This window comes from Pogona vitticeps, chromosome 1 (genome assembly GCF_051106095.1).
Source record: "Pogona vitticeps strain Pit_001003342236 chromosome 1, PviZW2.1, whole genome shotgun sequence".
Lineage (NCBI taxonomy): Eukaryota > Metazoa > Chordata > Lepidosauria > Squamata > Agamidae > Pogona > Pogona vitticeps.
Window position 1 is genome coordinate 259838578 of NC_135783.1, and position 27135 is coordinate 259865712.

The 27135-nt window shown below is 41.4% G+C and overlaps 1 protein-coding gene across 1 annotated transcript; it reads right to left on the reverse strand.

The window, feature by feature from the left end:
* On the reverse strand, positions 1–25855 carry LOC110088807 (ferritin light chain). The gene is made up of 3 exons (XM_020811343.3): positions 10389–25855; positions 8003–8149; positions 1–7005 (listed from the first exon to the last, which is right to left on the reverse strand). Exons 1-3 carry the CDS (start codon positions 10563–10565, stop codon positions 6508–6510), a joined length of 822 nt encoding a protein of 273 aa, XP_020667002.3. The 5' UTR covers positions 10566–25855; the 3' UTR covers positions 1–6507.
* Between the last annotated feature and the right edge of the window lie 1280 nt (positions 25856–27135).

Genomic DNA, 27135 nt, shown 5'->3' on the forward strand with positions numbered 1-27135 from the left:
TTTTTGCTTTTAGTAGTAGTCAGAATGGGGGTGAGAATTTTTATTAAATTCATTTTGGATAAGAATGATCGCAACTCACAAATGTCTTCATGTTCAGGATGGAAAGAACTTGAGGTTTTAAACGTTCAGATGTGTGAGAAAGCAAACTAAGATTTTTTTTTTTGGTATTCCTGGCTCAGAATACTATAATTAAATGACGGCCTTGTTCAAAGGATGCTACTTGCAGGTCTTATGGACAGTTGGCCAATGCAATACTCTACTGTGGCCATAAGAAAAGCCCTCCTGGATTAGTTCAGATGCTTGTCCAGTAGTGTAACATGCACTTTCCCACATGCACAACCAAAGCCTTATAGGGAACCACTACCAGGGGATCCAGTAGTCCTGCCCTATTGTTCTTCCACAGCAAAAAGGTATTTTGAGACACACTTTGGGCAGCCTGCAGAAGGTTTAACATTTTCTCTCTCACAACAATCCCATGCAGTAGGATATTTGCCTGAGATTATTACAGTTCTATATGCTTATCATGACAAACTCTTTATCAACCCTCACCTGGATTGCACCCTGTTAACAAATTAACTGTAGTTATTTTGTAAAGGTAATGGCTCTTAATTCCCAATTTAAGACCAAATACTTTGCATTACAATTACTGCAGGGACAGCTTGCAATGATGTACTATTCTGGGAGAAACTAACAGCTCTCTTATCAACAACGACTACTGTAGCTAAGGCAGAGGGAATTGGTAAGCTTGATGGGCATGTGTGATGTCATAGTTCCTGTTACTGAGAAAGGCCTGGGGCTTAAGCCCTACAAGTTCTGGCTTCACTGCACCATTGGCAGAATTTACTTCAGGGTAATCATGATGGCATTCAGATTTGTTATCCAGGTAGGAAGGAGTGCATCAACCCAGAATTTTGGATAAGGTGCTTCCTGTGTTTAGATCATAGGCTTTCATGTTGGCATTACCAGCCTGCAGACCAGTTTATTCACATTACTGGTTTAAATTCCATATCTATATCAATTATACATACAGGTGCCTGTATTGCAAGCTTATCAGTGTCATCAATAAAATTGTGGAATGACATTAAAAGCCCAATTCATAGAGAGCAATTGAGCTTTGGAAGGTATTATTAACAATTGTAACATATTCATGCAGCTGATATAAGTATTAAAATTCAGTCCATTCTAAAATGAAATCTTATTTGATGAAGATAAATTTATGCTTTAAAAGGTTAATTTTTTGTACTGCAGAGAGTGAAAATTTCTTACTATAGACCCCTCCCACTAAAGTTTTCATCCTTTCATATTTAATATATTAAATATGATGGGAGTACGAATGCAGGCGCATTATGTAGTCATGTTTTCTATTTTGAATTGTATCTTAAAATACTGAGTTAAAGAACTGAAAACTAGCTAGGCTTAATGCAATTCTGATTCTGTACTGCTGCCTTTTGTCGTTCCAGGACTGAAAGTGATATGCCCCAGTATGTTCCATTATTGACTCCCCCAACCCACACAGTTATAATTATATATTCCAGCTGCTTTTGAAAGGAAATATAGCATATCTGAAACCATTCAAATACAGTTACTCAGATATCTGATGTCCTCTGACTTAATATACCAGAAAAGAGCTTAGAAACACTGTTTCTGTATTACAATTCCCAGAATCCCCAGACAGTGTTGGTGGAGGGACTGGGGGAGTTCTAAACTAAAAAAAAAAAAAAAAAGGTAGATTATAAGAGCTGAGGAAGGCTCTCTTTGGAAACCTAGAGTGAAAGAGGCAAGATCCATTAGTCCTTGAAAAGGATGTGCTGAATTTCCTTCTAAAGAAAATGACTATTTCATAGACTGAGCTTGTTTGTTGTCTTTCAGTCGGCTGTTCCTTTGTCTCCTCAAACAGATGGAGGCAGATTGAATATTATAAATAAAAATGTGCCATCTCAAAGCTGGAGATGCAAAAAGGGAAAAGGAAGTTATTTACATATGTGGTGGACTTGTGAAATAAGAAAGAAAGAATGGGCACTGATTTTTAAAGAAATTAGAGAAATTATTGGAAATAATATTCGAATATCACCAATTATTGCCCTTTTAAATATAATCAAGAATGACCATCTTTAAAAAGAACAGAAAGAGTTAATCGTTATAATAGTCACAGCAGCAAGATTAATATTTGTCAAAATTTGGAAAAATGACAAACAAGGCAATCTTGAAGATTGGTATAAAGAAATGTGGAGTTTAGCAATAAATGATAAGCTAACATGTGAAATAAAAGTAAGAAGGGGGATGACAAAATATAATAATTTTAAAGACATATGGAATCCATATTTGAATTATATTTTTGTAAAAGGGAGAGATCCTGAGCCAGCAGAAGAATCAATGTATTTTTGGAGTGGAATGGGGTGAAAAGAGACATTTTCTCATCTGGTCCCGAAGGGTGATGGTGCCACAGGGGTGAATTTTTTGTATTACTGCATGGCATGTATGTATACATACTTTATGTTAGTATTGTTCTTATTGTTTTTTTTAATTAATTAAAAAATCAAACAGATGGAGGCAAAGGTGGGCGTTAAGGAGGAGTAGGAATAATTTCTAGGCAGTGTCCTAGCAATATTCATGCAAGTTTTTTCCCTTGCAGGGTCACGTTGATGTGAGCACTCTGTATTTGACAGTCCTGTGAAAAATCATGTCAAGTTAATAAAAGTTACTACAGTGGGCATTGATAATAGCTAGCTTCCACTATTGTTTAGGGAAAAATAAATGCATGTGAAAAAGTAAATGTGCAAGAATGGTAGTTCAAACAATTAGACAAAAGGCAGAGAACAACATGGTTTTATCCAGAATGTCTTTTGTCTTTTTATTTAGCCTTACATTGTTCAGAACTCTAGATACAGATTAGGAACAAATACTGTACGTCTATTAGGCTGTATATCTGATTTGGTGTCTCCTGATCTGAGCTTGAGTGACCACCTTAGTTATTTTCCTTGGACTAAGATAGGAATGGCCAATTGACATGACACATTGGCCTGTGAAGCACCAGTTTCCCTTCCTCCTGGTTGGAATTGTCTGCTCATGAGTACAGTCATGTCTCTGTCTGGGAAGTGAGTACTTGGGAAGGGCTCCTGGCCAGACCAATCTATTATCCTAGCTGGTAAACCTCTTATCAAAACATGAGAAGATACATCAAGGCCACTGCTAAAACCAGCCCTTCTTATCCTATGTGGTGTCCATAGTGCTCATACCACTAGCAGAGGGGGGCAGTTGCTTCCTGTGGTAGATTCAGAGGGTAGCAGCTTTCTACTATTTCCCTCTGTTGTAGAACAAAGCTTATATATCAAACCATTGCTCCCAGCACGCAAACTGTGGTGTGGCTAATCACAAGTTTTCAAGCATGATTTAGCTGCTAGCTCAGCTAGGTTAACTACTTCGAATGGGAAAGGGGTGCCATCTTGTCTTCAGGCAGCAACATATCTTGGGCTGGCTGTCCAGGAGTCATGTGCTACTTAATTATAATAACTGTGTGCCTTCAAGTTAATTCTGACTTATGGCAACCCTTTTCAGTGTTTTACAGGTACAGAGAACTCAGAAGCGGTTTACCATACCTTTCTTCTGGAGTTGCCCTGGAACTGTGCAGTTTGCACAGGGCAGCACAGGCCAGCTCCTCTCACCATGAGGAATCAAACTCAAAACCTCTGGCTCCAAAACCAGATGCCTACCTCACTGAACTATCCAGCCAGGTAGCAACTGGAAAGGTATCCTTTTTGAGTTCGCAGGCAGAAATGTGCCACTTTTTAATTGACAGTGGCCACTGCACACTGCAGATGGATATCCTTGGTCTTATACAACCTACTGTTCTCGAATTATGTTGGACTGTGTGATAGCTAGGAATGATGTGAATTATATCGCAACCTACGTATCTGGAGAGCATCAGGTTGGAGATGTTGGAACTAGAACAATTTAAATATGATTTCATCAAGAATGCGGACTTTAACGTGACTGAATTCTCATATGTAAAGATAGAGGCAAAATGAACTATTTCAGGAATAAAGTTGTGATGGAGGGCTTCTGAATATGAAGGATTATGCTAAGCACCACAGGACACCCTTATATATTGTGCAACCACATGCACATCCATTCAGAATTAATTCACACCAGCTTCAGTAAGAACTACCTCCAGATAAGTGTGCACAAGATTGTAGCCCTACATTTGAGAGGAATTAACTTATATGGGAGAAAGCAAAAGGATGCATTCAGAGACATCATCACTGGGTACCATGGGACTAAACTTGTCCCTATTATTTGCTTTTTGTCTATTTATTTAAAATATTTTTACCCTGCCTTTCTCCTTTAAAAGATTCAAGGCAGCTTACATAATTACAAGACAATATTTAAAAGTAATAACTGAGTACACAAATACTTAAAAGGATCGAACAGATAACACACCACAATGGTAAACAAAAGCAACATCAAAAACACATTCAAAGCAGTAAGGCACAATCCATTTAAAACCTCCACTCAGGCAGCCAGTCACTGAGAAGAAGCCTACCTTTCTTTGCCTGCTTGTGGAAGGACAGCAAAGACAGGGACAGTCTTGGCCCCTGCAGGAGGAGGGAGTTCTGAAGTCTGGGAGCAGCAACAGAGAAGGTCCTTGCCTGTGTCCTCACCAAATGCTCTTGCAAGGGTGTTAGAACAGAAAGAAAGGCCTCTCCCAATGACCTTAACACCTGAGCAGGCTCATAATGAGAGACAAATACGGGTGATCACTTTGTCTGCAAATCATTGTGTGCTTAACCCCTGTGTATATCAGGATTTCTGAGCTGTTTTCTCACCCCACCGGAATTTCCATGTACTGTACTCAGTGTTAGCAGTGGGCTTGGGGTTTAATGGACGTCCACTTCCTTTATTTATATTTTTTTGTATCTTGTGAAGCAACCGAGTTTTCAAAACCTCCTCCCTCACAATGAAACCAATCTACTGACAGCCAGATTGTTTCGACATGGTTTTGCTACATTATGGGATATTTTCTATTCAACTACACTACACTGGCTGTGCCACAAAATACTCCAATGGCAAAAAGTTATTGATTTGTTATGAAATGGTTGTCCCAATCATTTTTTTTTTAAATGTTTGGGATAAAAACAACCACAACAAAAAACACCCCAAATGTGCATGGTGTTGTTTACAACACTTCAGGTGACAGTGTCATGGAATGCTTACGTATCCTGTAGGCCTTGTTCTTTGTGAATTCTACACAAAATGTGACTCTTAAGGTGAAAATGTTCTATCTTGATGCAAGAAGATTCATTCATTTTTGAAGCGACTTAACTCCTTTATATATTTTCTTCACTTCAGCAAAACATGTTAATGGCCACAATTCCTCAGGAAAATGTGCAAAGGAAGAACACTTCACTTGTTTTCTTAAGTACAAACGAATATCACCCTAGGCCTATCAGGCATATTTATTGTGTAGTACAAAGCTCTTCTGAAAGTACTACTGTAGATAGAAACATCTACATTCAGTGTAAAAATAATTTCATTACACTTACATTGTGCTATGTAGAAATATAATTTCCCCCCAATGAAATATTTTCTCTATAAATCGAAATATGCACTGAGGATAACTTTAACTTTACTAACCTTAAGACTTACAAGAAAGTAATTTGTCCTCTGTTTTCATGTGGGGGACAAAACATCTTTCACTTATTTTTGTCATCTTTATTCAAGTGTACCTAATGTCTGAGTGTATCTGAGATATAGGAAGACAGGCTGGATCCAGTGTAGTCCTTCATTCTTGGAAGGGGCTGCAACCTGTGAAGTCTTCCTCTTGTGAAAGAGGTGGGTGAGAGGAGGTCATTTTGCTATTTCACCCTTTCCTATCTTCCATGTCTCCCTAAAACTCCTGATGAGACTGTAGGAGGCACCACCTCATCCACATTTTGTGGATGGTAACTTTTGTGAGTAGAATGTTACTTGCTGATCTCTAGTTATGTTTTCCATAGCTTAGCCTAGTTCTTGGAATAAACTGAAATAAAATTTTAGAATTTTAAATTTAGGAAGCAACTTTTAGACACTGAATTGTCATTACTAGATGCAAATAAATCCAACATAGAAACTCTGTATGACCACATATGGAAACTCTTTGTGTAGATTGGTTACCCTGTAACATCTCTTAATCCTTCTGTTGTACACACTCTTCCTCTGTATCCGTGTATGCTTATAAGTACAGTAAAAATTCTCATCTGCTATATTTATTTGGACTTCAGAACCAGAGTATGGAGCTAACTATTCTGATGAGTGAACAGAATACAAGGCCATGGTTTTGTGGATGCACTGTTTTTATTACATTAAATACTGTCCTTAAAAATGTGGTATAACCAAGAAAATAATGAGCTATAATCAAGCTGTGACTGTACAGTTTCCTTGTTTATAGGGACTCTGCTTTCACAATCAGTGTATCAAGATACAGAGACTTATGCAGGAGAAATTTTGGGATGCTTCATGATACCGAACAATCTAAAGCCATTTCTCCTCCTGTCTTCGATTTGCCTCACACAAACCTTTCCACCGAGGTTGATAAAGGAAGCAATATAGCTCTGGGTATTTGGACCTTCCATTATTCCTGTGTTGTGGAAATTCCTGATGCAACAGAAGCAGCTGTTTTGCAACTCCTGTACATCTCTGAAGTGGTACACAGAGATCGCAGTGAGTTTCTGAATCAGGGCCAATCTTTAGTTCTTTCAACGAACATTCTATCAGATAGTTCTCCAGGCCACCTCTGCCATCCTGAGTGCTCCTAAGCCTATGAGCGTTGCTTAGAAGGTCTCCCATCAACTTAATCTTCTTGCTCTTGGATCTGAGGAATTGCTTCTTAATCGTGCTTGCAGTGCAAGGATCTGAGTACTTGATACTCAGGGTATAAAGCTCTTCAAAATAGCTTGTCACTGTCTTCAGCTGTACTAAGGCTACTTCCAGAGCTGGTGCCACACCATTTAATAACATATTCGGTGGTTTCTGGAATCATAAAGAAAAGAACAAAAACTGCACATAATAAACAGAACTGTTGCTTTCTCCTTATTTTCAGCTGTTTGTCTTTTGGGCTACTACTTACAATGCTAGTGTGGTTCATTTAGATTTGAAAATTCAAAATCTTGCTTAGCTGTGGCATTCATAAGTGCAGCATGAGTGGGAAACCTTTGGTGCTCTAAATATTTTGGCCTAATAATCTCAACAGTTTCTTGCTGCATAAGGAATGGCAATGGAGTGCTAGATTTCTTGTGCCTACCTCTGCATTAGTACAAATGGAAAATTCTTATATTTCAGTCTAACTTATTCCACAAAATTTTAAATAGTAATGAAACTTAAAGCCAGATTTAGGCTGAATATAACTCTTAACTGTTAGAGGAGTATAACAATGGAACCAATTTCCTCGAGAGGTGGTGAGTGCTCCAATGCTGGAGACATTCAAGAGAAAATTGGACAACCATCTATCTTATCTGCTTTGATTTGGATTTCTGCACTGAGCAGGGGGCTGGACCTGATGGCATTATAGGCCCCTTCCAACTCAATGATTCTATGATTCTATGACTTATGGGATACAAATATGATAAACAAATATATTTAGAGAAGAATACAGTTCCAACTTAAAAGAGTGCTTCTGTCAGAGAAAGAAAGCTGGTGATCCTAGATGATGTTGGGTTCCAGACAGTGTTGGTCCTGGTCACCACAGTCACTAGACAGAGGTGATGGGACCTGCAGCCCAGGAACACCTGGTCCTCATCCATGTTTTAGGTTGTATCTTCGCCAGGTTTCTGGGAAAGTGATGTGGATAAGGATTTGCTTCTGAGTGGACAATTCATAATCTGGTGCTACATGTCTTAGTAAGTAAAAATGACAACGCAGTAGAACTGACAAAACATAAAGCATATACATGCAGAATGCACAAAAAGGTGTTTAAAAATGCAAATATTGAAGGTGAAATAGAAGACTAAGAGATGTTCTTGCCACATACCGTGATAATTCTGCTGCAGTAAATGCTTCCCCTGACACGCTGGTATTGTACCAGAGCATCTGCTACTTCTCTCTCTTCCTTGGCCTGATCCAGGAAGAATTTTGAGACATTTGGTAAAGCCATATTGGAATCACTGAAGATTTCTCCCTATTACAATAAAATAAAACACCCATATACAGGGTAGTGTTATACAAGTATAATATTGTATATATGTACAATAAGACTAGAAATATACACATGATCACAATGCTTACTTAGTACTAAACAGAGTAAAACAGAACATTTCAAGAACATTTCTAGATTTTAGGAGTAAAAATTACTGTCCCAATGTTTCTAGCTCCTCAGTAATTTAGGAGAAATTTCCTTTTCTGACACACCAACATAAGTTTTTGTGCAAAAAAATGAAAGTAAAAGAAACTTGCCTAAGAAACCTCTTAGGCAAGAGACTACAGTTTTTTTCAAAATCTTTTTCAGCAACCTAAATTGATTGGGGTCTGATTTGACAATTTATATTTGGAGCATCAGTACATAATAAAACAATGATAAAACCAGCTGACTACAGCTCCCATGACTCCTGGACAGCAAGAATAATACTCAGTCATTATGGGAATTATAGTCACAGGCATTTGGAGGGTCCCAGGCTGCCTATTCCTTTGTTATGGGGACAGAATAGATGCAACAAGTGACGGCCTCTTACTTGTGTGGGATGATAGCACTCCTTAAGGTCTGAACAACATTTAATTATGAAGCAAAACGTTAACAACGCACATGAAACAAATCTAGGCTCATTCTGGTTTCCAACAAATGCTCAAGTACATCCCATACCTGCAGAGAGTATGGATGATGTTAACTGCTATTAAAACCCTTTCTTTCTTCACTGATTTTTTTAAACAGCAAAATTTAGTTTTCTTATTCTGAGCATATTGTCGTCTGGAACTGCACTCATATTTTTAATCAGGGCAGCATAGTCCATCTTTAACTTGGTGCATTTAAAGGGATTATATTATTCTGTTTTTATTTGAGCTTTTGATATTACTCTTATTTATGAGTTTTAATATGATACCTGTTTAATGCTTTTTAATACTTTAATAAATACATAGCTTTTAACTTTGTTTCTTTTAATATTTTAAGCTGCCTTGGAACCTTTAGGAGAAAGGTGGCATATAAATATTTTAAATAAACAAACACACAAATATCTGTTTACACAGGATAGATACACACAGCCATCCATCATCAAATGGCCACAAGGCCAATATTTCTTTTTCTACCACATTCCAACACTGAGTATGTTAATGACTTTAAAGGTTACTTCAGCATGAAATCAACCTCTTGCAGAGTCCTGTTCAACTACCTAACCTCTTACAAGGTTTAACAGGAAGAAGTATTGGTCGAGGCCAAGACATGTCAACAGGACAACACCCAGGGTAGGACTCCAGAGTGCCCAAAGTTGCATGACTAATAATGGAAGAGAGAGGAAACAGGATGGAATATTTAGAATTCTCAGAAGGGAATGGTGAGCACTTCTTTGCATTCTGTACCTAAAGCCCAGGAAAGGGTCGCCGTAAGTCAGAATTGACTTGGCCACATACACACAGACATATGGGATGTGAGCATGTGTACACAAGCAGAAGGATGGGATGGGGATTACAAAACCTCCTGTGTACCAAAGTACACTCGTGGACATGGTTCCAATATGGTGGTGGTGGTGGGAGCCAGTCACCAATTTGTATCAGGCAGAAGAGAAGCTTAAAGTTTAACCACAGCTCCCCATCATAACCCTTTTTTTCAGCCTTGGGAATGCTTTTTAAGGCGCCTGACATCTGACTAGAAAAAGTCATTCCGTTGCCACAGCAAAGCCACAGCACACAACACAACTTGAAAGAGTTCCCATATCGAAAGGTTAAACTCCTGTCAGGTCTGAGCACCAGACCCTTCCCGCCTATTCCTTGCTGGCACGGCGGGAGCTTCAAGCGACGGCTCGTTCACACGCCGAGGCCGCCTTCGATGTTTCACACCCGCACCCCACGCCACGCCGCTCTGCTTCTCAACGGATGAGTCTCCGCGGAAGGCTTCAGCGGACGAGTTACGCGGATGGCGGGAAAGCATCGAGCCATGCGCGCTCCGGAGTAAAAGGGAAACCGGGAAAGAAGCAACCCTGCAAGAAGGGGGGTGGGTGGGGGAGAAGAGGTCGACGATCCTGAAGGAGGGGGGCACTAAGGGGTCCTTCGGAAAGCCGGGCACGAAGAGGTTCCCCAAAGAGAGTTCCGCGACGGCAAAGCGAGGCTACCCTTGCAAAGACGCCCCGCGAGGGCACAAGCCTGAAGGCTGGCAGGGACTCGCTCGCCCGCCCGCCCGCGCAGGGCTGCTAGGCGGGCAGCGGCCTCACCAGCATCTGGAAGACAGAGGCGACCTCGAGCACGGCGCTGGTGACCCCGCACAGGCCTTCCTCCACCACGGGCGGGAAGTTCTGCTTCACCGGGTTGCCGGGCGGGCGGCCCTGCTGGCGGTGGACGGCGCAGAAGGGCAGGCCGCTCTTGAGCCTTTTCGGGTTTGGTTCGGCCATGGCGAGTTGCTACGTGTCGCCGTCGGTCGCTGCTGGCTTCTTCTTTCCTTCCTCCTTTCAGACGCCGCTGCGTGCCTGCGGTGCTCGTCGGAGACATTGGAGGAAATCCCAAAATTATTTCATTTCCACCTGTTTTTAAGACGCCCAGGAAGGCGCGGTTCGAGAACAGGGGAAAGCGAGGTTACGGACTCCGCCTCTGCCCGCGGCGACATCGGCATATCTATACAGAGGCGGGGCGGGCAGTGGGCACCTGGAGGAGCTCACCTGGCTGGCCGGCTCTCTCCCCCTTCCAAAAAAAAAAAAAAAAAAAGCCTTCACATGCCCGAGGAAAGCCGAGTCCCCGCCCTTGACAAAACTCCTCTCGGGGCTTGAAAAAAGGCACGTTGCAATTAGCATTTCCTGAGACCTGTCAGCGTTCACCTCATTCCTCTCACTCAGCCCTATTTCCTAATTTAAACTACAGTATATCGTCCACAGAGTCGTTTGGTAAGGCTTGGGCACTGTCCACACTTAACCAGCCAATATACCTTTCTGTATTCAATAGGCCTTCCTCCCGACATAGATGAGGCCTGCTGGGATATTTGCATTTTGAATTGCCCCCCTTAGGAATGTCCTGCCTGGCAGAGAATAGGAAAAGGGGCCATTCTTCTTTGAAAGTTCACCCTTGGGAATACAAAGTCAAAAGTCCTAGCTGTAGAATGCAGTCAGAAACACAACAAACATGCCTGAAATGCTCCAGATTCAACACCTGCGAAAATAGGTCCCAACTCTCTGATGCCAGTATTGCGCTTTGTCTTCTTTGTAGGCTACCTTTATGAAGAGATCACTGGAATTGAATAGGTGCCCTGATGAGTACAGGACAAACCAGGGACTGTCCTGCTAAAGCTTCTCTTTAGCTATTTAAATCCCTTACACTAGAGTGCAGTGGGGGCCATAGCCAATGGAGAGGAACATCTGGAGAAAGGCAAATTTGCCCACTCCTGTTTTGAGCTTCAGTTGCTGGGCAAAATTCTTGATGTATACAAACTGAATGGATAACACTGTTTTGTGGTTGTACTGTAATTGGAAAGATCCACATTTGCGGTTTTCATTCCTTATATTTTCCCCACCTATCCTGGGGAACCATTCATTACATATGTTATCTCAAATCAATATAAAATGTTCTGGCTTTCTAAGAAACAAGCACTCAAACTGTCAGATCCATGGACAGGCCACACAGTTATAATCTGTTGCAATTTATTTAACATTTCCCTTTTTTAATTTCTTACTAGTATATGTTGCAATCTATGGCATTTATTCCATACAGACAAAATCTCATTTGAGTCAATAACTGGCCAGCAAATTAAAGTTCCATAAATGAGCCAAGAGTGGCTGGAAGAATCCATACCTAAGGCTGTTCTCTTGAATATTCACTTAAAGACTATTTGGAAGAAGTACACAGACTGCTAATTAGTAAACAAGGCCAAGACAAAAATAATTGTTTCTGAACATTCAGTTCAGTTCTCCAGGGATGCACAGTGGGGGATTGCGTTTCCTGAGCTTTATTTTCACGGCAAGATACCTAACTCATTGAGCTATTTGGTTCTGTGTAAATGTGTGTCTGTTGTAATTCACAATTTAGTAAGTAAACTTCCCTGCCTCTTCTGCCATTAACTGTTGCTGATAGCCTCCATTTCATTTGGGTTTTACTGTCTATCTAGTTTCATACTAGATACAAATAAATAAATAAATAAATAAATAAATAAATAAATAAATAAATAAATAAATAAATAAATAAATAAATAAATAAATAAATAAATAAATAAATACTGCAGCTTTAGGAACCATGAGCAGCAGTACAGTTCATGCTGTGGATTCAATGCTTCCATGATATCCGATTATCGGCGCCTATGTATTATATGTGTTTTAAGACCAAGATGCCATCCTCCAGTTTTCATTATCAAGTGGCTTGTTAACTCCCAGTTCTCTGTTGAAGATGAGCAGCTGTTAATCATGGGTTCATCTCTTCTCAGTCTGCTCTAAAACTGAGTCAAGTCACAATGTGAACCTTTGGTAGTTATGTTGGAACAGTGAAGAAATCACATTTTCCTCCCTCAAGTTCCTGCCTAAACATACTGTGAACTCTTGTAGTTCTGTTTTGCCTTTTTTTTCTTTGACTTGTTTGCCTCTAAACTGAGATTAAGAGTACAAGCTAAAGCTTTTAATTATGCAATATCTGTTAAGGCTTGCATGTTTTTTTTTTTTTAAAAAACATCTGTGATGCAGACTATGAAAGTATGAGAATCAAAGCTGAATCTTAGAATTACAGGGCTGGAAGGGACCCTATGGATCATCAAGTTCAGCCCTTGTCAAGGAGGCGCAGTGAAGAATCGAGGTCCCATCCTCTGGCTCTGTAGCCAGATGCTTAGGAGAGTGAGCTATCCAGCAGTTCTGTGACAACCTATTTGCTGTGACAACCTATTTGCTTTTTTATGTGTAAGAATTAATATCATTTAAAAAAACACCTGAAGGCATCCAAATCCAATGAACTAGAAATGGGATTAGGATGGTTTCAAATTCGAAAAGTTTCTGCCCAATGAGTTTCTACAAAAGTAGACTTGATGCATTTTAAACTCCACTCCCTATCAAATCCTTCACAATTGTCTTTGTGTACATATTTATTCAATTATATGCTCTAATTATTAATTGATATCAGATAAAAACTGAGAAGGTTCACATTGAAAAGCAGGATGAAGTGGGTACTTGTGTGTTTGCATTAATGTTTAAATTTCCGAGAGGGGAAGTCAGCAGAGATGCCACTGGTGGGCTATACAACCCGAGCCCAGGGCCCAAGAGCACAATGTACCTGCTCTACTGGGAGATACAAAAACCGGAAAAGCCAGAAACCAGGCACCACACAAATTGAGGCCTGGTTGGAGGCTCTACCTGAGGAGGGCCCAGAGAATCTGCTGTGCAAACAGTCTGATTCTCCCAAAACAAAGCCTACTCTACCAAAGCAAATGGGGACACTATCGAGGGAAGAAAGCAGAAGCAGAATGAAGCTGGGGGTGGGAACTATAAAATGAGTGTTGGAAGAGGTAGCAGAACAAGCTGAAAAAAAGAGCTTCACATTCACAGGCAAGATGTCCAATGTGGTGATAGAGGAGGTAAGATACAGAAGGAGGGAATTTGGAGACGACACAAAAGAGGTGCTGGGAAAACCTATGTGGAAAAGGCAGATAGTGGAGTTCCTAAACCGATCCAGGAATGGGACTTTGTGGTCAAGGATTGATCCTCGGCCTGAAGACTTGGTGGAATTGAGGGTACCAAAGAGCAAAGGTCCAAAACACCATACTCCTCACTTACCTCATACCAGCTACTGGGGTGCCTGGCCTGAGCCTCAGACTTCTTGTGGGGTGGGAAATCAGGAGGGAGAGCTGACCCTAATGGAACTGTGGTGCCGGAGGCCACAACAACAGATGCCTCACTTCCACCACCAGCAAGAGGAACAGTGATATGGCAGAGAAATAGGACAAACTGGGAACCAACCACTGATATGCTATATCTCCTGTTCTCACTGTGGGTCTATAAATCCTTGCTTCTCTGGGTCCCATGGTTCAGAGCCCCCGGTGCTCTATGGTAAAACCACTAGAGAACTCATACCCTAGTGAAGTTATCTAAGGGCATTGTAGAGATCAAGGCTGAACTAGGGTTAATGGAGGCCATCAGCCTGGGTTACTTGTTAACTGTTGTGTTGTCAACTTTTCTCCCAGGTTTCAATAAGCCCAATTTATTTTTATACAAGTTGGTCTGAACTGAGGCTTGAGATCACACCCTGATTAAGCTGCAGTCCTGCAAGGATTGTGCTACAATTAAAGTCTCTCTGTGTGTGTTTTCCCCCTGGACAATTTGGAAACTTGTGGTTTTAGTATTTTAAACATCACCCTTAGGATGTGTATGCACTGATATAGACACCCCTCCAAGCAGGGTGTGCATTGTCCTAACATAAGTCTCTGCAATGGATCCCAGTGGCGTGTGGGATCATTCACTGTTGCTTCCTTTCTACCAGCATCAGCATGAAGCCTGAAGAGATCAGGCTATTTCTTCCCACAGTTCCTGTGATAATCATGTGTAAGTATGGAAACATTCAGTTTTGGAATAACTGCAGGAATTTTGCTTTGCCAAATAGTGTGGGGCAGAGGAGAGCTGCAGTCTTGATGTTAATATCTAGAGAAATGAGTACAGAATACTTGCCATCTTTTTACTCAGAGACCCATGTGAACTTGCTGAATGCTTTCAAGCAATTTTTTTTATCCTGCAAGACGGTTGCTCTGTTCATTTTCTGGATTAGTTACCGCATCTCCACTTGGCACAGAGGAAATGCAGCTGCTCATGAAAGCTCAGTTTTATGGTGCAGAGATTCCTTTCTCCTCAGTCAAAGGCAGTGTGAAAGACTTATGAATCACCCAATTTGTAATCACTTTAGGATGTTAGAATGCTTCCCCCCCCCCCGAAAAAAATATGCATGGATTTGATTGGGTTAGTTGGGTGTACTGCCTGTGAGAAGATATCACCCAGTGCACGGCAATAAAAACTGCAAATATTGTTTCCTAATTGTTTATTTGCATCTTTTCATTGTGTCGCAGCCTGAGAATGAATATGTCAGCTTTCAGTTATGCTGGTTTCCTGAAAATATTTGTTTCCGTATCCTTTGGAATCATGAGACAGGCTTAAGAATAAACTTCTAGAGTACGATACTCTAGGCCTGTGTCATATATGGAAACAGGCTTGTGCTTGTGCTCTGCCATTGTGACTCCAGACTAATCAGGCCCTCATAAATTAAGCCTACTTGAGTGTCTTTCCTAACCATTTGATTCCTGATTCTCCATGTGTATGGCTCTTTTGTCCTCAGTGAAAATGAGGTCCTTTTCATCCCAGTAATTATGTGGCCAGAAATAACACAAGGCCCCTAACAGGTATTATTAACTGGAAGATTTATTTCAGTTTAGCACAAAAAATAAATAAAGAGAAATTATGGATGCCTTTTGTTAGTTCAAAAACAATGAAGTGTTTTCAAGTAGAAATCAGAACAGCAATATTCCATGAAGAAAATGGTAAGATTCACCAAAATCAAACTGATTATTACATAAATTTTCCCACACAAAGAAGACTATGATTCTGCTTTCACTGAAGTTGTCTGAATATATTCAATCCCAAACTAACTCTTTAAATGAAATCTCCATGACACGTAAAATCTAGACCTATGAAATAAGTGGTTGTTTGAAATATCATATGTTATGTGCTGTCAAGTTGGAAACAACTTACAGTGACCCTAATAGGGCTTTCAAGCTAAGTGAGATATTTAAGGAGCAGTGTATCTGGTTGTACACCCACAGTGGGTTTCTATGTCTGAACAGGGATTTGAACCCAGGTGTCCTGAGTTCTAGTCCATCGATCTAACCACTCCAGTACACTGGTTATCCCCATGGCATAAGGTTCCCCTTGACATTTAGTCCAGTCATGTCCGACTCTAGGGCGTGGTGCTCATTTGCATTTTTAAGCCATAGAGCCAGCATTTGTCCAAAGACAGTTTCCGTGGTCACGTGGCCAGTGCGACTAGACATGGAACGCTGTTATCTTCCCACCATGGTGGTACCTATTTATCTACTTGCATTTTTACAGGCTTTCGAACTGCTAGGTTGGCAGTAGCTGGGTCAAGCGACGGGAGCTCACTCCGTTGCGTGGATTCGATCTTACGACTGCTGTTCTTCTAACCTTGCAGCACAGAGGCTTCTGCGGTTTAACCTGCAGTGGCACCACATCCCTATCCCCATGGTGTAGTACTACCTAAACTCTTTCCAGTCCTGACTTTTAGAAGCAGAATTTATTTCTGCTAGTACAGCAAGCAAATCAAAATACAGTATGACTAAAAGGGAACCTAAATATTTTATCTATCTAATCTAATGCAGGGATGCAAGGTTGTGAAGAACTCATCCTTATCAAGCCAGATGGATCGTTCTAGCTCCCAGGTGGGAGATCCCAGAAAGTGGTTGGGAGAAGAATGGGTCAGGGAAAGATCAAGTCCTCCTCCCCTGGTTTTCCAGGGAAAAGGACCAGGATCTAAGACTTAGGGAAAAGGTTGAAGGGAGAAAAACCTCTTTTCTCAGGATGCAGTGGCTTTTTGTTCCACTGACACCCCTAAAATTTTCTGCTTTCCGATTGGCTTCTTTACCTTCCTCCCTATGTTGTGCCTAGCAACAACATGGTTCTTCATTGGTGAATTACATGGTGGAGCCAAAAGCTGTGGAGACAGTTCTCTATAGCAGTGGTTCTCAAACTGGGCCCCCCATGTTCTTGGACTGCAGTTCCCAGAAGCTTTCAGCACATGCTGTGCTGGCCAGGATTTCTGGGAGTTGCAGTCCAAGAACATCTGGGGACCCAAGTTTGAGAACCACTGCTCCATAATTCTTAGGGGTTAACGTAACCCTAGGCAACATACATTATCTCTGAATAAAGAACAACCCAGGCTCATGGGACAACAAATTTCCAGGAGTCTATACATCATGTATCCATCTACATACTGGCCCATGGATATGGGCTCAAAGAAGCTGCTTCAGAATCATGAAGTGACAGGTTTGGGCTAAACCTGGATAGAATTGTTAAATCAAGTTTTGTAACATGACAATAAGTATTGTCAGGATCAGTATTGTAAAGTGAAGCAAAGCTTGGATATATACAGCTGAGATGATTGTTTCAGCTGTGAGTGCAATCATAGGATTGGTCAATACTGGGATAAAACTAGCAGAACAAGCACACACAATCTGTGGGTTGTTGTGGGTGATGCTGTTGGTGTGTTTGTGGAGAAGAGTCGTCATGTTTTTGTGCCTGAGAATTCTGGAGAAAGCCATGTCTACGTGCTTGGTATTGAAGAGGAATTCTGGCAAGTTGGACGGAACATATGATCTACAACTACTGAACTTACTTACCGGACATTGACTCTGATATATCCACTAAACTCTGTGGAAACTGTTGTGCATTACTTTGGAACTGAGAACAAAAGACTTAGCTGTAAATATACCTGTATATTCTGTAAATAATACAATATCTGCTATCAACACTGGTGCTTGATGTCTTCACCATCTCAGGGAAGATCTTTTGGTTATTGCCCCCTGGTGTATACCTGTACTACTGCTACTCTGTCACTCCCAGCATCCCATTTTCCAGGCAACTTCCTCTCTATATTGGAGCCAGATCTGTATCTGAACCATTTTCTTGCTCCCTTTTCTAGCTTGTTCCGCTTTTAACTCCCCTGTTCCTGAAATTAGGGTTTCTTCAGGATAGGGCCTGAGTAACAATCAGCATCATTCCTCTCACAATCCACGGCAGTCCTTCTGATACTCACCTATGATGGGGAAAGTAGATTCTAGAAGAACAGGCAAATACGTTATAATAGCTCCCTGCAGACAGTGTATGTAAACATGGTTCTCAGAACAACAGCTTTTTGTCTCCTGCCTCTCATGTAGGCCAGATCTATTATCACATGACTTCCACATGTTTCATTTAACTTTCTCTGTCCTATTCTAGTGGCCAGTAATTCCTGACAATTAGGATGTCTATCAAACCAGAAGATATAATTTTGACTCTGAAGCAAAAAGTGAAAGAAGCTGTAGTATAGTGACACCTTTCAAATATATAGTACTATGTTAACAAGTTCAGTTGAACATGGATCTCAAGAAGACCAATATTTTAAATCGGGGCTTATCTATTTTGGCACGAACAATGGCTGTTTCTCAGATTGATTAACTACTCAAGGGCCATGCTCCCATGGCAGAGTGGCCAAAACAGAAAGCGGTGCAGACAAAATGGTTAATTAGTTATTTTTCTCCCATTTCCCCCTTAATATTTAATAGATTACATTATTACAGGACTTGCTGCAGATTTTAAAATTTAAAATGTTGACTTTATTTTTTCTCATAAAATATTATTTATTCTCCAATATAGTATACTAAATAATAATTCACAAAATATAATTAAACCACTAATTTCTACATTTATTTATTTACCCTTACCTTCATTTATTTAAATATTTTTCACTTTTCCTTTAATAAAGCAGGAGCAATAGATTTCTTTGATTCTCTGAATAAACATGTTAGCTTTACAAGACAAAAGGTTTAATCCTCTACAATCAACAATTGTAAAAAGAAAAATCCAGGGCTTGTAATTGACACAAATTCACAAGGGCTTAAAAACTTGTTCCTGCCTCCAGCAGCCCTACAAGCACTAGTTTTTTGGCTCAAAAAGTCCCATTGTGCCCTCTCTATGGGGTATGGAGGCAAATTATTTGAAGGCCTCAGTTATCCTTTCCCCCTTTTAAATTTTATTTTAAAAATTTACAAGAGACTATAAAGAAGCTTTTTTATTTTAAAAAAGCCCACAATTTTTGAAACAATATATTTTGAGGATGTGGGGATCACAGGAATGGGTGAAACTGTCTGAGGTCCACTAATGGGTGTTTGTAGCTACCTGTTTTTCAATAGCAGGGGTCTCCAAACCTTTCAGCATTAGGGCCACATCATATATGGTACACATTTTTGAGGGCCGAATAAGGGAAAGGGGACCCAAGCGATCCCCCACCCCGGCTGTCTTTGCAAAGGCATTGCTGCCATGCCTTTCCCCACAGCCAACCATTCTGGTGAGGATGCTGGTAGACAAGTCTCCCCTACTGAGCTACTGACTGGTCGGCTGAGGGGAGAGGCAGGGCAGCATAGGCAGGACTACTTCCATGATGTCACTGCCATTGGATACATGAGCTGCACGGAGCCCACTGAGTGGACTAGGCTGTTTCTAGGGGGTGGGAATGGACCAAACCAGAGCAATCCCATCCAAACCCAAAATGTTGAAGCCCACGACAAGGACTCAGTAAGGTGCAGGCAGGGCCGCTCTGGGGATGGTTTGGTTTTCTCTAGTGGTTAAATTGGGTGATCGCTGGAAAAAAGAGGGAGCCTAATCATCCCTACAGTGGACCAAACAGTGGGACAAATGCTATCTGATCAAGTCCATAAGGGTATTAAAATTAATATGACTGAGTTCTAAGTGCTTTTCCTCCATTATGCAAGTCTCCCTTGAGACTTGCATAATGGAAGTAAATAAGTGAAGTAATTGTTGAAAGTCTCATAAGATACAAAGAGAGATGTGAGAAGATTCAAACACAATGAAGGAGACCAGCTGCTGCCACAACAACATACAGCCAATGCTGTCAAGGAGTGTGGGAAACTTCTGCTTAAAGGTTGTAGCTGCATTCTGTTCCAGTGATGTGTATACACTCCTGGCAGGAAGCGGCAGCTGCCAGCAGATGGGGTAACCCTTTATTCTGCCCTTTCGCTTAGAGGTACAGCATAAGATCAAAGGGTTATTTCAGCCAATCCTGGTTATGACTAGGTAACTAGTATCCTATCTGAATTCTAACAACATACTATGTAATCTTGCTAAGTAAATAAAAGAGCTCTCAGGGCATTGCCTGTAGGCTCCACTGGTTCAGACATCCATGCTGTCGACTTCTTTGTTCTAAAGCAATTAACCGTCCTTTGTTCCATGATCACCCACATCTGGCGCCTGAGCAGGGACATCGCCTGAGGCAATCAAAGCAGCTCACCTCGCCCGGCAAGGGCTCCAGACGCGTCCTCGCATCCTCTTTGGATCCCGGTGAGTATTATTAGTTAAAAATGGGAAACACTCTTACACTGCTTCAAAAACAACACAAGAAAGACTTGATTTATTTGCTTCATAGAGAAGATCACCATGATGTATCTGATTCAGTAGATGATTTACTGAAGGAAATAAGTACTTTTTGTTCTTGGTACTCAGAAGGGGGCAGCTTTAAGTTTTCAGATTAGGATAAAATTTGGAATAAACTTCACAAAGATCCTGTTGCTCCAGTTAAAGTTCTCCATACATGGCATCTTTGCCGGGATGAAATTTCAAAGATTGCAAACCCTCTGTTAACCCAGTCTTTAGCTAACTGTCCAATAGCCCCTCATGTTTTGCCACCCTCTAAGCCACCAGATCTCCATGAAAATAGAAACAATTCTCCTTCCTACACAGCTCCTGCCACTCTTCCAACATCCCCTTCTCCTCTTTCTCCCCCCTTCCTCTTCTCCCCCTTCGTTCAGCCATGCACCAGATGTTATCTGATGTTATGGCCCAAGGAAACCCAGAGAATGTTACTGCCGCCCTCCCCCTTATGTCTGTTTGTCCTGTGGTTTGTAAAAATCAGGGACTGTGTTCGTGATAGTCTTTCCCTTGCCATATTTAAAGAGTTGAAAAAAAGTGTAGTTGAAAATGATCTCCATAGCAATTTTATTCTTGGGTTAGTTGAGAGGTTACGAGGAAATGGAAACCTCATTCCAGCTGATTAGAAAGTCTTGGTTAAAGCTAAGCTCTCTCCTGCGCAATACGTATTATTCATGCAAGAATGGAAAGATGCTGCTGCTATTCTAGCCATGGACAACGTACAAAACAATATTGCTGTGTATTTAGAAATGTTAAATGGAGATGGACTCTTTCTCACCATGGCACAGCAGATTACCATCCCTAATGGGATTGGCACAAGTGAGTGACATTGTTAGAGCAGCCTGGTTAAAAATCCCAGACAAAGGTACCCCTTTAGGTCCTTTTGCCAATTTGTATCAGGGTCCTACAGAGGACTATATGTCTTTCATTAACAAATTGCAAAGAGCAATTGAACGGCAGGTGGAGAATACCGAGATTGCTGATATTTTGATGAAACAGTTGGCATTTGAAAATGCTAACATGGATTGTAAAACAGCCCTTCAGGCTATTTACAATAAACCAGAGACTGACATTGCTGCCATGCTAAAATTATATCAGAATATTGGAACAGAAACTCACAAGACACAGCTTTTGGCCACAGCCATGGCTACCTCTTTTGTTTTCCTGTGGCAAGGAAGGGCACTTCAGAAGGGAATGTAGATCAACCCACCCAAAATAATAAACACCCTTCTAAAAATGCCCCTGGTGTCAAAAAGGCTATCACTGGGCCAATCAATGCCGGTCTATTCCAGTGCCAGGAAACTGCAAGTCAGGTGGTCCTCCAGTCCTGGGTCAAATGAGGGGAACTCAGTGAATATTACCCCAGTTCAAGAAATCCGACCTGCTACTATTAAAAGTGCCGGTCATGATTTGATCACAGCCGAAGAAGTTGACTATCAATTCCCTCTCACTGTCTACAAAGTCAAAACAGCACATTATGGACTAATACCCAAAGACACTGTGGGTCTCATTCTCCCCTGTTCTCTGCACAGAGTTTATTTCTTGTACCAGGCGTCATTGATGGAGATTTTTAAAGACCTCTAATTATTCAAACCCAGTCTAATACTGTATAATGCAAGTCATTCCTGTGGGTGAATCTATCGCTCAATTGTTGTTGCTTCCATTAACATGGATGGGTCCTTCTACCAACCCTCGTAGTGCATTCAACCTATGGGCCCTTTGCAATGTGGCTTACCTAATCCAAATTTGATACCCCAACACTATGAGTTAATGATAGTGGATCTCAAGGACTGTTTTTTCACTACTCTTTTAGCACCACAAGGGGAAAATTTGCTTTTACAGTCCCTGTGTACTCAACCTACTCAAAGATATCAGTGCAAAGTCTTGCCTCAGAGAATGTTGAATTCCCCTACTTTATGCCAACATTTTGTGGATCTAGCCCTACAGCAATTTCGCTTGGAACATCCCATATTGCTTGTATATCATTGCATGGATGACATTTTGGTGGTGGGGCAATCCCTTCCCACTACTGTCTATGATTCTCTAGCTAACTGCTTAGAGAAAAAAGGCCTTCACATAGCTCCAGAAAAGATACAAACCACACCTCCATTTCCTTATCTAGGGCACAAACTGTTGCAAGCTACATCTTCTCTGTTCTGACCAGAACTAAAAACTCCATCTCAATTTACATTAGTGCAGTTACAACAATTCCTCGGGCACTTAAATTGGGCTTGTCCATTTTTGTGCCTTTCTACTCCTGAATTGCAACCTTTATTTAATGCACTCCGGGGACATCAGTCTCCTGCTGACTCCAAAGCCATCACCAAGGCTATGAAACATGCCATACATCAACTTAATGCAGCCTTGCAACATACCATGGTTGACCGCATTCCCTCTTTTGGTCCCTTGCAGCTGGTTATCTTGAACACTCCCCAACTGCCTATTGGCTTGTTGTGTAGCCTGAAGTCTGACAAGGCCATTTCTGTAGCAGAGTGGCTTTATTTATCTAACACTCTTCCCCAAAATGTTTACTCCATTCTAAATGCAATTACAGACCTTGTAATCAAAGAACGCCAACATACCAAACACCTCACAGGTTGGGATCTTTTGTGTTGTTACTTACCTATTTCCAAAGCGGACCATGATCATTTAATGTCTACATCCCTAACTTGTCAAATTGCTTTTGCAGACTATATTAGTTATATATGTTTTAATCCACCTAAAGACCCTCACTTAACATTCATTCAGCAAGTACCCTTTCACTTTTCCTCTCTTTTCTCTGCTACTCCTCTCCCTGATGCTCTGTTTTTACCAATGGTGCACTTATCAGAGGTGTGATTACCATTCAGCAACCTCCCGGAACCTGGAAATCCTGTTTTACTTCTACTCAAACCTCTTCTCAATGTTCAGAACTGGCGGCTGTCATGCTTGCCTTTCAAATATTTCAAGATCAGCCTTTAAATCTCATTGTAGACGCTCAATATGTATTTAACATTCTCACTCCTATGTCACATGCCTATCTTTCTCCTGCTCTTGACTTTTCCTTATTTTCCCTGTTTTTGACTTTAAAAAACCTCCTTGCTGCTAGATCACAACCTTTTTTTGCAGCTCACATCTGATCTCATACTGGATTTCAAGATGGTATCTTGGAGGAAAATCATTGTGCAGACTCTGCTCTTCGTTCCTTGTGTCCCTTCTTTTCCAATCCTATTGACAGCCATTCCTTTTTTCATCAGAGCGCTAAACAACTTCATAAGCAATTTTCCATTCCACTTTCTCAAGCTCGAGACATTGTCTCCTCCTGCTCTTCCTGTTGCATGTCCCATTTCCTTTCCTTTTGATGCTGTTAACCCAAGAGGAACAGAGGATGTCACTCATGTTCCTACCCTTGCTCCTCTTTCTTATGTTCATCTAACTATTGATATTTATTCAGGATACATCTGGACTTCCCCTCTCGCCATGTCATACAACATTGTTTACGTACCTTTGCAATTATGGGCTGGCCTCAAGCCTTAAAAACAGACAATGGCCCTGCCTATACCTCTCACGCCTTTACCACTTTCTGCAATGAATGGTACTTTTCCATGGTATTCCTTATAACTGCACAGGGCAGGCTATTGCAGAATGAGCACAGTGCTCTTTTAAATTTCTCCTTTCAAAACAAAAAAAAAAGGGATCAAGCCCCAAGATGTTCCAGATGTAGTATCAATTGCATTATTCACATTTAATCATTTAACTGTACCTGCAGGTCAGCATAAGTTGTCTCCAGTAGAGAAACACTTTCGTAAAGAAATCCCCATGGAATGGCCGCTGGTGACTTATAAGCAACCTCCTGACCCTCAGTGGGAGGGTCCAGCCCCTTTACTAACATGGGGTTGTGGCTATGCTGCTGTGCTTACTCCCACAGGTCCCTTGTGGATCCCAGCTTGGTGTGTGAGGCCATATCATGGGAAGACTGAGTTGGTGTCACAACCTGCAGAACCCGATTCTGGAATTCAACCCAGTGATGGCTCTGGAGCCGTACCAGATGACTGTGTTGCTGGAAGCGCCCGGCCCGACCTGAAGGCACTCAGCCCAAAGTTACTTGGGGGATGATAAAGATGCTGAGTGCTAATGCAAAAAAAAAAAAAAACCCACAACTCTAAATCAGCAGCAGATCCCGGAAACGCCTGAAACGTTTCTAGCAGCCATTATCTCGCAACTGAATGCTAACTCTGTAACACTGTTGTGCTGTGTTCTCATTCTTGGAGCAGTCCCAATAGGTGTCACAGAGGCTCGAGAGGATTTGCATGCCCGTCTGCAATTTAACTTATGGGAAAGGTTAGCAGAATTTGTGAATGTCTCTCACTTCTGCCTGTAGGAGGCATATGCTATGCATGGATTACTGAGAACTTGCATAATTCCTGTCAGTAAATAACCTTGCAACATTGCTAATGACACTTGGTTAGGTCAATGTTTAATGCCACTGTCATTAAATATACTAATTCTCCTGACTGGGTGCGAATGACAGAAACACTACCCATTGATGCCTTTTCTCTCTACACCCCTTTTGTAGCAACTAATGAAAACACTTCATGTGCCGGGGTAGTCAACTGTTCTGCTGACACATTTATTTCTACAATCAAAGCCACATGGAATTGTGCACATGCTGTCACCAATTCTTATAATTGGGCACATATCATTCTATCTACAGGATGTTTTTTTACATGTGGTCAGCATTTAGCTACATCCCAGCCAATCTATCAGAAACACAATGCTGTCTTAGTAGATTAATAATCAACTTAATGCAACCTTTTGCCTTGCAGAAGTCCTCGACTCGGCTGAGACAAGAAAGCTTGTCTCTTGATAGTATTTGTGATGGTAATGTTACTTTGTTATCCAAAGCAGAATGTGTTTCGCTGGCTGTGTTGCTTGTTGGCGTTCCTGGCCTTGCTGTTCGTAATTCTCGCACTCTTGCCAACATTGCATATGCCTTAGCTACAGCCATTAACTGCACTTCCACTGCTATTGCCCTGCTGAATCAGGAACAATGACAACTACATGATGCTATTTTAGACAACCGCACAGCATTGGGTTATCTCTCATGGTGCATAATCACATCGGTTGTGAGACTTTTGAAAATCTGTGTTGCTTTAACTTATCTGATACTAGTCATGCAGTAAATAATCAGTTTCCTCAGCTTATACAGCTTGCCAATAACATACGACTGGACATACAGTGGTGCCTCGCATAGCAACGATAATCGGTGCAGCAAAAATCACTGCAAAGCGATTTCGTCACTATGCGATATTAAAAAGCCCATAGGAATGCATTGAAACCCGTTCAATGTGTTCCTATGGGCTCCAGACTCACCTTTAAGTGAAAATCCTCCATACGGCGGCCACTTTCGTGGCCTGGTAAGCGAGGAATCTGTCCCAGAAAACAGTGGGCGGCCATTTTGGAACCGCCAATCAGCTGTTAAAAAATCATCGCTTTGCGATGATCGGTAAGCGAAACAGGGGACCAATCATCGCAAAGCGATTTTTCCCCATAGGGAACATCGCAAAGCAATCGCAAAAGCGATCGCAAAAAGTTAAGCGCTATGTGATTTCGTCGTTAAATGGGGCACCCGTTAAGCGAGGCACCGCTGTACTTCCATCCTGTTTATGGTCTTGGCTGCCCCACTTTGGATAGCTTCGCACTGTGTTAATGTATGGAATTATACTCTTCATACTCCTTATAAGTTGCTATTGTTTTATTCAATGTATATCAGCCTTCTTTTCCATAATAACTACCTGTCTCAAAGCTTTGCCCTCAGGCCTTCGTGAAAAAGATTTATATGTAGTTCGCAAATATATGAAAGAATACAGTGGTGCCTCGCTTAACGAGCGCACCGTATAACGACGAAATCACATAGCGATCTCTTTTTTGAGATCGCTAATGCGATCGCTTACCGATGGCCTCTATGGCCAAAACTCGCATTGTGAAGATCGGTAAGTGTTTCGCTTACCGATCTTTGCATTGCAATGCCGGGAAATCAGCTGTTCGGCAGCTCCAAAATGGCTGCCGGATGACCCAAAATGGCCGCCCCAACCATTTTCATGCCCTGCCCTTGCTTACTGAGGGCACGAAAATGGTGGCGCTATGAGGAAACTTCGCTTAACGGTGAGTATAGAAGCCATTGGAAGGCATTAAACTAAGTTTAATGCGTTCCAATGGCATTTTGCGTCCCATTTAGCGATGTTTCCTCATAGCGAGGGTTAATCTGGAACGGATCAACCTCACTATGCGGGGCACCACTGTATATGCCTTTGCTTAAAAATAAAGAAAAAGGGGGAATGTGGGAAAGTTCTGTTTAAAGGTTGTAGCTGCATTCTATTCCAGTGACATGCATACACTCCTAGCAGGATGTGGCAGCTGCTAGCAGGTGGGGTAACCCCTTATTCTGCCCTTTTGTTTAGAGGTAGAGCATAAGATCAAAGGGTTATTTCAGCCAATCCTGGTTACGATTAGGTAACTAGTATCCTATCTGAATTCTAACAACATACTATGTAATGTATTCGCGATTACACATACTATGTAATCATGCTAAGTAAATAAAAGAGCTCTCAGGGCATTGCCTGTAGGCTCCATTGGTTTGGACATCCGTGCTGTCGACACCTTTGTTCTAAGGCAATTAGCCTTCCTTTGTTCCGTGATCACCCACAAAGGAGGACTTGGGATGAAGAACACAGAAAAACTCTGAAGAGTAAGGGATGCTCCATTGTGTTACAGTACAGTAGCTATTATCACTTCAGTCAACAAGTCATAAGATCCTGTTAGT